Here is a 15,886-nt window from a genome sequence, read left to right as displayed (position 1 = left end):
TTATCAGAGAGGCAGGAGCAGCAGCAGCCGCCGAGCTGCAGACCTTCCCCTTTCCAATTACGCCGGGTGGCTGCTCCCTTCCCAAGCATCCCGCGACGTCCTTTGAAAGTGAACTCCTGGGCTTGATCAAAGGCCACAAAAGCAAACACGGCCTTTCTGTATTTATGGGCATATTTACTTCTGTCATCTTTTTCTTGTTTTCACTCCCACCTTCCCTCACTAGTCCATTAAGGAAGTCTAATTTTAACCAACATCTAACACAGTGCTCAAACGCAGACTGGTGAGTAACCACAGTCTTATTTTAAATTATTTGCTTTCACTTACAAAATTCTCTACAGGGCATTTGGCTGGGGTTTTTGACTAAAAACCATACACAGTAGGTTTTTTTGCAGGCGAACAACAATAAAGAAACCTTCCCATTAGATAGTTCTTGGCATGATTGTATGAAGATACATGAATTAATGTGATTGATTTCTTTTTCATTTGATCCAACACATGAAAACATTACTTTAAAAATAAGCAGCCAATATATATTCTTAAAATAAAAGCATATAAAACCAGAAAACTTAACCCAGCCAAGACATGAAAAATTCTGTGAAACTGCCTCCAAGAACAGCAAGATTAACCTGCTAACTCCACACTTACATTATAAAGATGCTGAAATTATTCTTAAGTATCTGTCTGAGCAAACCCCAAACAACAGACACACACCAAACGCCACAAAAATCCCTCCCCTGACAAATAAACCCATGGTTTTAAAAAAATGAAAGTGAATATTCAATAGGAAAATATAAATAATTGGCCACCGCCAGGCCTGGCCACCTACTCTTTAAATCAGAGGTTTATTGTAAGCATGATCATTTGTGCAGAATGATCAATTTCTAAGACTTAATTAAGACTTAATTCTGACTATCTTCTAAAAGCTGCCTAGCATTTCTAATATTAATTGATTGTTGTTAAAGATCAGATGCATTTCACTACAATTTAAAGTTCCTGTTTATGATTTTCAGGCAGGTAAATGCCTGTGTGTATGGAAGAGACATTACCAGGCCATTTATTGCCCATTGACACCAAGAAAAGAAGCCCATACTGGAACAGTGCAGCATTTCTGGCATTTGTTAAAGGAAGAAAGCTTTATAAGAAAAAAGAAATATCACTGATTTTTACAGGTGTTTAATAAAGATAAGCTGAAAAAGGGGTTCCTATTTTAAGCTTGGTGATAGCTAAAAATGCATTCAAATATGTTCAAAAGTAATCTGAAGTCTCCTAAAAATGGGTGTTTAAAAGTGTTCAAGGAAACAGTAAAAATGCAAATATTTGTCACATTATTGTAGGATATGGGACAAAAATGCTCATAAATTCAAAGAACCCTGCTGAGGCAAACTGCATTTCATTTAAATATGACATTATTTGGGAGTCATTAAAACAAAAATAATGTTTATCGGTTGCATTGTAAAGGTTACTGTAAGAAAACAGTCAAAGTTTGCCTGAACTCAAATGAGTGCTGAAAAGGACTGTGAGCATAACACCCTTAATTTCAATTGTTGTACTTGTGCCATGGGAAATAAAAACACTAAATGTAATTGATGAGTCACTACTATAGAAATACTACAATAAAAAATAATGAGGATGTATCAGTATTTTCAAGACTCTTGGTCTGATAGTCTTATGTACTTCATACACATTATAATGAGACAAATTAAAAAAGAAAAAATAAAAAGGGTGCCAATAGTGACTGCTGACTTTTCACTCAGAAATGTGTTAAGTCCCAAGAAGAAAGTATACAGTGCCTTGTGATCGCTACAAAACACATATAACAGCCACCATCCCTCTGTTCAAAGATTTTTCTTGATTTTTCATTAACAAACCCTGGTAATGGGACACTTGGGCAACACAGGAGTAGGCTAATATGCTGGGGTTAATATTAAGAGCCTAAATCTCATTATTAAAAGCATCCAACCTTGCTGAAGAGAGATGGCTTCTAGCTGTAGCCATGAAGAGCCTTCTGCAACCCAAGTTAAAAATCTTCTGTTTACATGGACTTGCACAAGCCTGTCTATACCCCTAAAAAACATCATGAAATAATGCTAAAGGACCCCCCAAAACCCTAGGGTTGCCATTTTGAACCTTAAACCTTTCCCTGCAGTCATTCTGAACCATTAATTGCTGATTGTTTGTACATGGAAATCAAGATGTAGATGCACACAGATCCCTTGATTACACAGACATTTAGTCAGTGGCTTTACTACTGTGAGTAGTTTTTGGTGAAGCAATCAAATTAAGCATCCCATTAAATATGTGATGTAGGTAAATCAGGTCTCAAAATTTGATCCATCTTGCATCTCCATCTCTTAGACTTGATTGTATTTGTGAAAATCAATCATGCACTTGCCTTAGTCCTGCCTTAATTCTGCCAATGAATTTAAACACACCACATACAGCACTATTATGTGGTTTAAATTCAGCTATGAACACCCATTATGGTGCTGAGTTAAAATAATTCTGCACTGCACCCCTCTAAGGAGGGGCTTGCTTGGGCTGCCCATGAACTGGTCTCACTTCCAACCCATTTTTTGTGTTTCTTTCCAATATGTCCTGAGCCACACGGCCTGAGGGGACAGGGAGAAGGGCAGGGATGTTACTCTGCCTCTCAGTGCTGCTCAAACGCTGCAGCTAAGCAGAGGCTTATTTACAGTGCAACAGCCTATACCTAACACAGCTTCCTGAAGCTATTAAAAGTGGACACACAATAACTGCAAGCAGAATTTGGCTTATTGTCTCCGCAGATTTGTGCTAATATACCAGTGTCTCAAGACATCACTTCATTTTCATAACAAGGAGGAGATTTAATTTCTGTGGATTTCTATAAAAAGCAATTTGGAAACTTCTCAACAATGATATTGCTTCCCATAAATGCTAAATTGGTAAAAACATCATAAGAGGAAAACACAGCACACTGACAATATAATTTTTTCCAACTTAAGTACCAGCATTATTCAAAGACATTATACTGCTAAGTATCCAAATAATTCATTCATTTTAAGGATCGAAAGCATAATATTATTTTGTTAAATTAAGCTCTTGCTTTCCAAATCCCTCTTTTCCACTTAAACTGAGGGAATAAAGGCAACTGAAAACACATCAGCATGCAAGGCTTTTCAGTTTTCAGGGGCTGTTCTGGTTGGGGTGTGCACTTCCCTTTTTGCTGATTACCAAAACCCAAAAGTAACTGCAATAACAATTGTAAATCCCTGCTTTGGATGATAAAAAGAACCTCAAGCATCATCATCTCATTCCCACATTCTACTACTTGCAGGAAGAAGGAGGTTGGTGAGGGAAACCATCATTCACCTCTAACTTATTGATACTGCTGTAATACAGTCTCTCCAGTTAAAAAGGAATTGTAACAAGTCAAAGTGACATTTTAAAATTATATCAAAAATCAAAATTTCTGACTGTGGTAGCTTGGGGTGGGGAGCAGAGGGTAGGTAGCCTGGTTTTAAGCATAACCTATTAACTGAAGAATGTCAGGACTTTGTGGTCATTTAACACTCCCTATAAATGAAGACTTGATAACCATTATTGATCTCAGTTTTCCTGGAAGAGGATCCCTGGGCTCAGCCATGAACAGTTTTGCTTCTCTTAGTTCATAAATACAAGAATAGGGCTATTGCTCAAATGCCACCCTAACTGCTGAAAATGAAATAAAAGTAAATTTCAGTGCAGTGTGGAAAGCAATACAGGTGTATTTCCACAGGGTTTTTCGGAGTAGGTAGCCCAAGGTTAATATAATCTCAAATTTTCTTATGGGAAATACAGAATTGCCACAGCTGACCCCTGGCATCATTTAAAAATATTTTCTTTGTGAAAGCCTACTCAAACCATAGAAGTATATAAGTTGCTATTCTTATTTATTGATTGATCTTCCTTGTGCTACCATGGAACTGGAATACTTCTGCACATTAATGAATTCAGCCTAACAACACATAAGATGGGACTTTGAGCAGTTCTGCTGCCCAGGCAAGAAGCTGAGCCAGGGAACAGGAAGTGCTGGGTTGTTGTACCTGCAACACAACTGTGTCACAAGAAACAGCTGGGAATGCCCATTGTCTCTCGTGTCTTATTGTTTTGTCATTCGAGGCTTTTCCCCATTTTCCTTCTTCCTAGCTACTTCTCCTGAAAACTCTGCTATAGGCTCATCAAATTAAAAGCTGATGTCTAAAACTTTCCATAGAGCTGCCAGAAGCACCTCCATCACTGAAAATATATTATCACAGGATTTAAGCAGAGAAAATTAATCCCCTCCCTGTTTCCACTTTCCCTTTCCCAAAATGAGAAAAACCATCTCTCCATCTCCAGACCCCCAGGTCAGATTAAACCCTGATGTCAAAGGAGAGACCTAGAAAGAGGTGCACATCCCTTCCAATGAGGATTTAAGGAGAAGCTGCATGAGTAGATGAACTGTTGAACTCAGTCCTCTGTCTTAAAAATACATTTCATTGGGATTGTTAATGCATGATATAAGTACCCAAAAGATGCAAGAGAATTCTGAAATATGAATTAAGGACATATTGCCATCTCCAGCAAAATAATAAAAGTACAGAGATTAAGAGGCAAGCATATCTTTTTGAATTGTAGAATAGGTTTATAGGTCTTCTAATAACAACTTTTACTCAAACCTTACATAAATAGGCTTATATGATACAAATATTATGTGGGCTATGTGGAAACTACAAGGTCCCTAATCATGTTTAGGGATTACTTGACAGAACAGAGACATTTCATTCCTATTGGACCTAGGGATTACAGCAAAGAAACATCTAATATTCCATTTTTTAATTTCATGCATTTTTTATTTACTTTTAATGATGCTGTATATATTCATCATCCTGAAATATTAAAACAGTATGAAAAAAGTAATAAATTGGTGGAAAATTTAGGGAATGGGAATGCAACAGCACGCAAATCATACACTATCAAGTGCTTGATACACATTTAAAATTACTGTCTAGTACAGCAAAGCCAAATTCCTGGCAGATTTCTGAAGCACAAAGTCACAATAAGAAGATCAGCAGAACAGACTGAAATAATAGAATATTCATCCCCCTAATCCATATGCAATTCTTTAGGGCTTTTTTTTAACAATGCATATGAGGTCTGACTGTATTCAGGATTTAAATAAGTTGTCTCTCTCTCTCACACACACACACACTCTCTGTATATTTATAAAAAAAAAGTATATACAGTTATCATTTCTGCTCTACTGCACCCACATTGACAAGGTTAGCACATCTCCTCACACCTCAGATGAAACAATAGCATTTTAAACAACAAAAGTGTTAAAAGAAATACATTTATTCATACCATTGAAACCTCCTGCAACAGCTGTGTTGAAAGGAAGGAGTCCAGTTGCCTGGAAAAGGGATTTTTTTTGTTTAGTATTTTTAACTCTTTCCTACATGACTCTGAATAATTACTGGTTAATTTAAAGCAATATTACATGTAGTTCCTGGCAATAAAAATTTGAAATCAGTATTAATTCTTTGAGGTCATGCCTTCCCGTCCAGACAGATGCAATTTTAAATCTGGTATTGTATAAAGGGACAGAGATCTAGAGACAAGTAAATCATCACTCTAAGGACAGATCCTGATGATAAGGATGGTCCATGCACAAAATGTGCTTGAGGACAGGAGAGGTGGAAGTGGAGTATAAAACTTCCATTGCCATGCTTGGGATTACCAAATTACTTTCAACCAGTGCAAAGGCACAACTGAGCCATAGATGTTCCTCCAAACAGGAGAGTATGAAGAAATTCATCCCCTGTCATACAGAAATGCACAGTCTGATCCTTAGACCAAGCAGGTTTTGCATAGGTTTAAGTCCCTGATTAGGCTGTGAAATATCCCCACCCCACACTCACAGTACAAGTGACATAAAATGAAGATATAAATGAATGATATAAAGATATACAATGAATGTACCCAAACAGAAGACATTTGCACCAGTAATGTATGTGTGGACTTGCTAAATAAAGGTGCTCACATGTGATAATTATGATGGCCACATGCAGAAAGCAGCTTTCACAACCACCAGGACAGCTCTTGTCACAGCTCTGTTAGTGAGGCGAAGGAGGACAGGTGATGGTACATGAAAAGCCATCTGCTAAGTGAGAAAGAGCAGCCACATCCTGTCGAAACCTGAATACCCAAATGTAGCCACAGGCTATTTGTAGTAACAGGTCTCATGAGAAATGGCCTGGGGTGGAGATTGCTGCCCAGCATTTTCCAGGACTTTGGGTTCCTACCTGGTGTGGGCCATGCTGGTCCAACCCTCTTGAAATCATGCTCGTGTGTTATTAGCCAAACTGTGATATCAGGTGACATTGCTATTCACATTGCAAGGTTACTTTTAATTCAACACAGGCTAAACAAGCAATGTAAAAACATATTCAATGAAAGATTTTCTTTTTGCTGAGGAATCTGCTTACCTGCCCTTACTATGACACCTATCTACATTGACACAGACTCCAAACTTGCTGGTGCTTATTGTTTACAGGTATCTAATTATTACTGATATACTGGGGGGGGGAAAAAACCCTAAGCATACTGCAATCAGCAGAAGGTGAACCTACAACAGGGCTAGAATACACCCATCCTATGTGCACGTTTTGCAGGCAAGTAAGCAAAAGAACCACTCTTAGAAATTATTTGATCTGTACTCATAAGAAAAGTGTGAAGTTTTACAACAAAATAAAAGACAAATGAACATAAAACTTCTGCTAGAAAATATAACCAAGATCTATGTTAGCAAACAGGATCTAAGAGTGCACAGTGAAGTTAGGAGAGAAAGCCTGATGGACGCCCTGCAGAGCTGCACTGGACCGAATCTGGAAAGCACAGGTGGCAGCAGCTCCGATGCAAATGCGCCACATTTTTGTAAAACAGGGCAATTAAGTACAAAGTACCTTCTCCTTTTGGGGGGAGAGTAAAAAAAGGCCACACAAGGGAGCTGGCATTTATTGAAGAGGAATACAGATCATCCAGTGAAAATTATGGTATGCCTGAAATACATGAGTGCTACTCTCCCGTTATTTTACAGGACATAACTGAGCTCTATATGAGTTTCTATTTTAGTGAAGACAACAACAGTTTGTGTGACAGGGAAGGCTAGAAAAGAGCAGTACAGCTTTTGCCCAAATTCTATACTTTGTTCCAAAGCAGAGAGCTATTAAACCTTTTCTGCAAGAGTTTGTAAATACAGTAAACACTTTTTAATGTGCACAAAGAATATTTTGCTTCCTTGTACAGATTCAGAGAAGTCGATCAGCCACATTCCTTAGAAAGCTTCTAAGCAAGCAATGCAGGACATATATTTGGAATATGAAAGTTTAATCCTACTCATTAAAACATGCCAAACTTATAATTAATTGAGAATGAAGTCAATAATGAGAACATCCTTCAATGTAATGATGTTGGTACTATCAGCTTGTAATATGGGAATATGCTGTAGAAAGTGAAACATAATACGGAAAAATTACAAGTCAGTTTAAAAAAGAACAGCCTGAAAGTTTTGCCTTGAGTAGAATCTTTAAAACACAAATTTTAAATCCTCAGAAGTTACATTTTTCCAGTCTTCAAATGAGATAATACATTATGTTGTTTTCCTGTGATGAGGAATAATTCAAGGTCTTACACTGTCTGATTAATCTCTCAATCAATATTTAGAAAAGGTTTCTCTTTGAGCTAATCAAACTTGACAAAAGCAATCTTCAAACTATGCCACATTCACTGATTTGTAAGATATCTCAAACTTGTGTTTTATTAAATGCAGTTTAAATTAGCAACAGCTCTAAATTCACCTGCTTATGACACCACCTTAATCTCGCCAAGAGGATGTAAGGTAGGCAAAAAGACTGCACATGCAGATTAAAATTATTAGGACAAGCTGGTTGTTGCTTTTTTTTTTAAAGAAGGATGCAGTTTTAGTTTTAAGATTGCACTCTCTATTGCTCACACTACATTGCATTTTGGGGGATAGCTGCTGATGGCATTCAGTTTGCTTTTTCTGGAGATACCTGCCCTGATCTTACTGCACAAGGTCTCCCCAGTGATCCCTCCAAATAATGCTCATTTCTTCATCCACAGAAAGAGGCTAAATTTTAATATACAATCTTATGACATGCTTTGGCTTTCAGTATCAAATAGTATCATTAGGTTAAAGGACATCACTCCAGAAAAGCAATGTTTTGAGGGGAACAACAGTAAGGAAGCACTACAGCACTGCAGGTAGGGATCACGGTGCGGAAGCACATCAACACCATCCCAGCCTTCATGTTCACCAGAGTGTTGGTAGTTTCCTTTCTTTCTGTGAGTGGCCATATGTGTGCAAACAGGATTTTCCCATGGTTTGAGAATGTGTTTAAATTTGGTTGCCTGACTCTGAGCACTAAAAGAGATTCCTGAGTTAGCACAGCTGAGCAGGAGGGGGAAAAGCTGCAGGAGAGATGTAAGTATTAATTCCCTACTGCAAATGTTCCAAGAGGAAATCAGGCCTCCAGCTCATTCTTCCTCTCAAGTCACACTTAAGTTCTGGATAAATAAGTTTCTGAGGTACTGACTGCCCTCTATTTCCTCCTCATCGTTGTGTGCAACCAAGAAACAGCATTTCTGGCAATGTCTATGATAAAATAACACAATGCTCCATTAACAAAGCCTCACATGTTTTAGAAGTTGCTAATGCAAATCTTTTTGGGACTCAAGGAAGGATATTCAAATATTGGGTAACATACTCTGACTGGGAAGACTATCAATAGAGTTTCTCAATTTGTTTATATAAATGGGCCAACACTTTTAAAAGCACTTCAGAGCACTTAACTAAAGCAAACAAGCACTTGAACTTTAAATATCTAGCAGGAGAAGTCATTGACAAGTATGACTTGACTTAGTAAATTCTAATATCTTTGCAACCTTTCATTCATACAATCTCTTCATGAAGAGAAGCGCCAGGCTCCCATCTCAGCTCCAGCTCTGCTCTAAGATACAGAATGAGTGGGGTGAGGAACAGCCTAGTCCCCTTTTAGTTCTTTTTGTTAAAGCCAACAGCTTTGCTTCTTCCTACACAGGGATCCTGTGTCCATAATGGTCTTTATAAAGCAACTTCCTGATTTTGAAAACTTATTATCTCTCTTGTTTGACACTTAAAGTAGGATTACTTCATCTTATAAACTTTGTTTTCCCTGATATCCATAGTACCTAAGCCTTATTTTGGGAATATAACATTTACCAAACACCATCCTACTAATTCCCAAAAGGTCTGGGGATAACTTTCTATACTCAGGACTAGGGTGCCTTTGGTAAGTGGTCTCATCATGGTGCCACTGTCACATGCATTTTTTATATATTCATATTAATAACACAGCTCTTCCTAGCCACTGCATTATACACAGCCACAGAGGTCATTTCCTGACCAAATCAGTGTGATCTGATTCACACACACTTCCCTGCTGACAAACCAGCACCCAAGTGAGTAAGACAAAAGATTATTCTGGAGTTTTGGATGGTTTGGAGTTTTTTTTAAACTGATGTCTAGCTCAAGTACTAAATTTGCCCCTATAAACAAGAAGGTGGTGTTTAAAATAAGTATTTCTGATCCATAGCAGGTAAATCTCATTCCCTAAATTCCTGCAACATATCTTGATTCCTCTCATAATGTGGCAAAAAAGAGGGGGCAGAAAAATCCCTTTATTTTAACCCAGTCTTCACCATCTTAGAAAAAGGAAATAAAGTGTTTTTATGCTATATTCTGTAGCTCAATGGCCACATTGGAATTTTAGGTTGCTAGTTTTAGGGGACACGCAGCATGTTCTGGAACTGGCTGCTTGGGATTTGCGCTGATTAGTCTGGTTATAAAAATTCTTGAAACAGTGTTTTGGTAGGAAAAAACCCTACAGTTGATACAGCTGAAAATATGAAATACTCAGTGCTAAAAGCTCAGACTATGCATAGTTCCTAAAAGAAACAGCTTTGAAAACTCTTTGAAATACCATGCAAGTCATAATTGGGTTTCAATGCATAAAACGGCTCAGTAATTTAAATGTTTGGAAAAGAAAACAGTCTTTGCTAGAGTTTATGAAGTGATAAGTCTATTTCTTGGAATGATTAACTATGCAACCTGATTTTGAACACAAGCATGTCCTAGCATATGCTCCCCACAGCTGACACCATGAGAGCATGCAGTTTTACCAAATTAATATTCCAATTCTGATATTAGAATCCCATTCCTCACCTCCCTGCCTTGAGTAAGTGCCTTGGTTTCTACAGAAGTTGTTTTACTTCCTATTCTCAAACAAGTGAAATCAGGATTAAGATCTGCTCCTCATGCATTTGGTTCTACTGAGTGACAAATTAGAGTTGTATGTTCAGGATGGACATACATAGATACAAATGTATCATGACATTTCCACTAGAAACTTAAAAAAAAACCCCCAAAAATAACCCCAAACCCAGAAAATGAATGACATTCAAGGATAATACAATACTCATTCACTCATAGGAAATTTTTAGTAGCAAATGCATATTAGAAAAACAGATGAAGTACAGCCAGGACAGCATAAAGAATGCTTTTGGGGAAGAATGCCCCAAATAATGTTCCATTTTAGAACAGTGATAAAACAAGACTATGACAAAAGAAAATAGAATTCAGTTTTGAACTCACTGCAAATAAGTAACAAGATCTAATAATTTAGAAAGTCCTTAAAGAGCCCATGGCTTTGGCAGAAATTAATCAAATGCTGAGGTGAAATTAAAGAATGGAAGAATAAACTTAGGCAAGATGACCTGAGAGAGAAAAAGAGACAAAAGCAGTGAAAAGAAACAGACCCAGGGAAAGTACTATTTCACTCTAATAATAGATTCATCAACAGAATATCTATATGCACTAACACCTAATTTGAGCATCCTGAATTCTGGTCCTGATTTCCCGAGATGGCAACTACAATATTAAAAAAAATACTTAAATTGCTCATTACTAGAAATAGATTGATTTGCATGAGAAAAATGCCGAGTTAAGATTCCCATTTCATTTACTTATTTATATTAAGATCCTAAAATAAAGTCTGAAAGAAAGTCCTAACTCCCAGGCTAACACTTCCCTCCTGTTGGTGACAGCATCATTGCCCCTGGGACCTGGGAAATGCCATATATGGTGGCCACAGGGAACAGAATGTGTGTGTGAGCCATGAAAACCTGAACAAGGGCTCAGGAGATGAGTGTGACAACTTGCAATCCTATCTGGTATTCAAAGACAAACAAACAGAGAAACATCCAAGTGGGAAACACCATCAACAGCAAAAGGCCAGACTTTACTTATGCCACTTGAGCAAAAGCCATGGACATGCTCAACTCTTCTACTTCACTGTAGCTTTTATTCCTTCAGTAAAACTTGCAGGTGCACACAGCTACTTTATTTTTAAGTATATAAATGTAAAATTGACTAAAGACACATGAGTTTACCCTGCTGCAGAAGCCAATTGCCACAGTAATCCAATATGGTGCATGTTGGACACATGATGATGGCTGATATTCTGCAGTCAGCACATTTCAAATTGCTTACTGGTTTTGGGTTTTAAGTTGCTCACCAAAGACTAACTTTACTTATATTTGGGTTGGGTTTTTGGGGGGATGGTGGGAGAGAGGGGAGTGGATGGTATTAAATTTAATAGAAACAAATCACCAAGGTATTACAAAAACAACAGTTAATTTACCTGCTGCTCTAGAGAATAGCTTTGGGAATATAAATTTTAGCTTTCCCATACCTACAGCTCTAAGCTAAACATTAGGTTGTCCGAATTGTCTTCATTCTCTGAACACTACATGTGAGAACTTAATTTTGTGTTCTAGCATTTTAAGTAGAGTTGCTTATATAGTTAGGAGCCACCTTAAAGCTCCTCAGAACTATTCTGAAGTAGAAGACAGCCCTTCATTTTGAAGGTAAGAGTCTGTCAGCTTCTAGGGCCTTCAGCCACTAACCCTTCTCTCATCCATAAGTGTCTAACACATTCCCCTCTTAAACTCACTGAACACTTACAGCAGCCAAGACACATTTTTAAACATCACTAAAACACCGTCTCTGACGACCCTGGGACCGCACAAAGTTCAAGAGCAGGAGCAAAATTTGAAAGCTTGGTTTAGAGATTCAGCCTGAGCCCTCGGTGCACGTGAAGGGACACACTTCAGGAGGCAAACACCCCTCCCACAGCTGGCTGTGGCCTCCCACCCCCCGGCAGCTGCGACGTGCTCGTCCCACCAGACAAATGGGAGGAGAGGGAGCGAACCCCCTGCGTGGACTCACCATCCTTTTCTAGTCACATTCACTACGCATTGCATTAGAAAATCGTAACGGTGTTAAAATATTTTGGCAGGATTTGTTATGGCCAGATCACTCACTTCCTTTGGGACACACAAAGCCTCCTCTGGCAATGAAACAGCCCAAATGTCAGCAAATCCTATAGAACAGAAAAGGGTCTGTCAATGTAAAGCCTAAATGAATCTCCAGTTAAGCAAAACAAAACAAAACTGTATAACATAAAAATGCACATTCAGAAAAAAGAAACAACCTAGAAATATGCACTTTGTATTAAGGTTTCTTTTTTTTTTCCCCCCCCCACCCTCCAGAAACTTTTGAACAGCATTGCAATGAATTCATCACAAGGTGCTATTAGAGCACAAGCTCCCTCCAAGTGTTACCAATTCACGGACAGATTAGAGGGCACATTAATAACATAGTTAATATGAAGTGTTTAGAGCCTTTACGTCGGTGACAAATACGACTCAGCCAAATTTCCTGACCATTGAGGCCACGGAGGAACAATTTGGTAGATTTCATCAACAGTTCTAATTATGTTCCTGTCAAGTCGAGAACAAAGTAATCCATAACTGGGGGGCTGCTCGGAGACAGTGCCACGTGAGAGTAATTTATGCCCAGGGCCCTCGCTGTAGTTAGTGTGCACAATGCTTGACTAACAAGTGGGTTCAAAAAAAGGAATTTATTAGGGAAAACACAGCCCTCCAGCCCTGAGCAGCTCATCAGGTGCAGGCTTAGCAGGAGTTATGAGGCAAAGTCTTCTTGTTTATGAAAGCATCTAAAGTCCAGACTGGCCTCAGCAGGTTTAAACCACAGGATTTTAACCCAAGGCTTCTGCTGGAGCTAGGCAAGCCCACTGCCAAGGCCAGGGTGCAGCCCAGCCCCCTTTAAAATCATCTCAGTCCTTGGGACAGCGGCAGTACCACCTCAGAGGCCAAGTGGTACCAATGCCCTTTTGCAATCCTATAAATAGCCCACTAATGAAAGATGCAAAGGCATTATTAGTAACAGTAAACTACAATGTCACAATACACAATGTGTTTCTTACCACAGCCCAACTGGGAAACAGGCTGAGAAAGGGAAAGGGAGGGGAGGAAGGTAAATGGGGAGAAGCTGTCATGTAATTTTGAGTCATTTTCCACTGTGATCTATATTGGGATACGGCTTCTATCCTTTCAAACAGGATCATTTTATACATGACACTCTTGCTGCATTTCACAAAAAGGCAGGGATGTCTCCCTAGCGCTCAAAGTGCAAAGCCTGGCAGCGGTCATCCAGGATCAGTTACTGGCATATGCAGTGAGATGTTAGAGAAAGTAAAATGATGGATTCCAAATGTATTTAAGAACATTGCCTGTAAACAGAGGGTAAAATAATGTTGGCAAAAAATTAGATCCATGTGAGAAAGACAAAGCACTTAATAGGTTTTAAAGCATCGTTTTCTGAAGGTTCTGTGTGGCCCCAGGAAGGCTGATTTCTTCACCCACATTTCCCACTGCTAGAATGGGTACAGGTATGCAGATTCGTACCCACATGACCTATCTTGCCAATGGATTTTAGGCTATAAAAATGCTATTGGTTTCACTAAACTATTGGTATTAGTTACATTTTAAATTACTGGTTGAGCACTGGCAGAGAGGAAATGCAGAAGTACACCTAAACCCTCAGCTTCTCCTTTCACAATCTACTAAAGTTTCTTATCCAGATTTGCTTGAACCTGTAAATTCTCTGATATCAAGTCTAGGGACTTTCCCAGCACTTACTGAGTGGGACAGGATTCATCTCATATGACTGAGGTGTCACAGATTTATGATTACTTGCCCCCAAGGATGAAAAAAAAGCCCATTTAAAAAGCAGTGGTGGCTTTGCAAAGAGGCAAAGAGGAAAGGGAAGAACACAGACCCATTCTGCAGATGTGAAAACAGAAACCTTCCTGCAAGTCAGGGAGACAGTAATTCCGAAGCCAAGCAATGCCTGGACGTTCTAATTCCCAGACTCGTGATTCAGTCACAAGACAGGCTTCCTTTCCCGGTGAAATGTCATGCTGCCGCCTGCTTCTGCTACAGAACACATCCTAACCAAGTGTAGCAAAAGCATGATGATCCCATTAAGTATCTAACATCTAATACCTTGTGAAAACTAATTTAGTGCTTTATCAAATCTCTAGTTTGTATGTAGAGCATAAACTGGCTACATTTGCTAATAGGGCAGATTGACCCGTCCCATATATTATCAAACCACATCAAAGTCTGCTGGAGGACGTAGCCTTAGCTACTTATTATCCCTTGCATTAACTCTCTCACTAGCTACTCAGCCAATATATTTTCCTGTAATACATCTGTCATGATTTTGCAGGGAAATCAGCAATTCTGAACAGTGCAGCAGTTAGATAACAGGACTAAACCCATCATGGTCGCCTGGCTTTCCAATCTACTGCTAATTGGCATGGACAGAAGCCCTTAGAGCTGGGCTTCCACAACAGCACACCACTGCTGGGCCCCAGAGATTTGGCCTCTTAGTTAGATTTGTATTTTTAGAGCTTGAGTCATTTATATTATTTCTTCACAATTGATTATATGCAAGAGAAATAAAGTTGGATGCCAACACCTTCAGATTTACAAGATTTTTTTTTCTTCCTTTTGGCAGAAAAAGGTTTTATTTTGCAAGAGAACATGTGGCTTAGTAATCAGGAAAAAAGTGCTAGAATATTAGTAACAATAATGCTGGCAACATTAGATACAATGAGAACATCTTTCTTGGCTTGAATGCTATGCAATCATATTCCCACGTGTTTATTTAGGGTCTTACTTGTGGCACTGTATAATGAATTATATATCTGAAGCCATGTTTCTAACTGTCTGGGAACTTGCATCTATGGCTAATAGAGGGTCTGGATGGTTGTTTTGTTTTAAATTAACAATTGCTACTATTTTCTGATAGATAGTGTTTGTCTTTGGACTTGGAAACTCTGAGCCATTGTACATGGGTCTCTTACTGACCTTTCTGACCATTTAACTACCTGTCATCACTGGAGTTAGTGGTGGAATATGAAAAATAAACTAAAATAACAAAATAATCTCTCTTCAAACAGAAATCCACTCAAAAGAAATAAAAGATTCTTTCACATTGCATATGCAATTGTGTGTAGTTCTGAAATAAAATTATATCCATCACACAATCCTAGTTGTTCACATTTAATACAACATTTATTTTCTCTTTTTATGGCTTCTCAAGCACTCTCATCTTCTTTTCCCTTCTACCTTCTGTCCCCTCATGTCTTTAAACACGAATGTAAACCAGTAAAAGGCATTTAGGGGGGCATGTGGAGGTATTATTAGGCAGTTTGTATAGTTTCTTGGTGATCCCTGATCCCATTGTTGATGGATCATTTTTAATCCAGAGAATATTAAAAACTGCTTACAGCCCAGCTGTGGTTTAGTATCACCAACAAAGGCAGGCCAATGCAGTAGTTTTACTACAGAGTAAAACTTCTAACAAGTAAACTTTCAGCCAGGGGAAATAAAT

At 38.5% G+C, this 15,886-nt stretch overlaps 1 protein-coding gene across 3 annotated transcripts in view; it reads right to left on the bottom strand.

Moving 5' to 3' along the window:
- Positions 1–15,886, bottom strand: part of ESRRG (estrogen related receptor gamma) — a 371,822-nt gene that overhangs the window by 214,030 nt on the left and 141,906 nt on the right. Inside the window, exon 2 of one of the 3 annotated variants that reach the window (XM_058802853.1) lies at positions 12,445–12,503. Coding sequence is in view for 1 of the 3 variants with exons in the window: in XM_058802852.1 (XP_058658835.1) it covers positions 12,350–12,384 (35 nt within the window). In the remaining 2 variants the exon portion in view is untranslated. Of the gene's footprint in view, positions 1–5,364; positions 5,399–12,349; positions 12,504–15,886 lie in introns of those variants that run through there. The other 2 variants (XM_058802852.1, XM_058802854.1) reach the window with 2 other exon arrangements.

This window comes from Ammospiza caudacuta, chromosome 3 (genome assembly GCF_027887145.1).
Source record: "Ammospiza caudacuta isolate bAmmCau1 chromosome 3, bAmmCau1.pri, whole genome shotgun sequence".
NCBI lineage: Eukaryota > Metazoa > Chordata > Aves > Passeriformes > Passerellidae > Ammospiza > Ammospiza caudacuta.
This window is presented reverse-complemented; position numbering and strand designations above follow the sequence as displayed.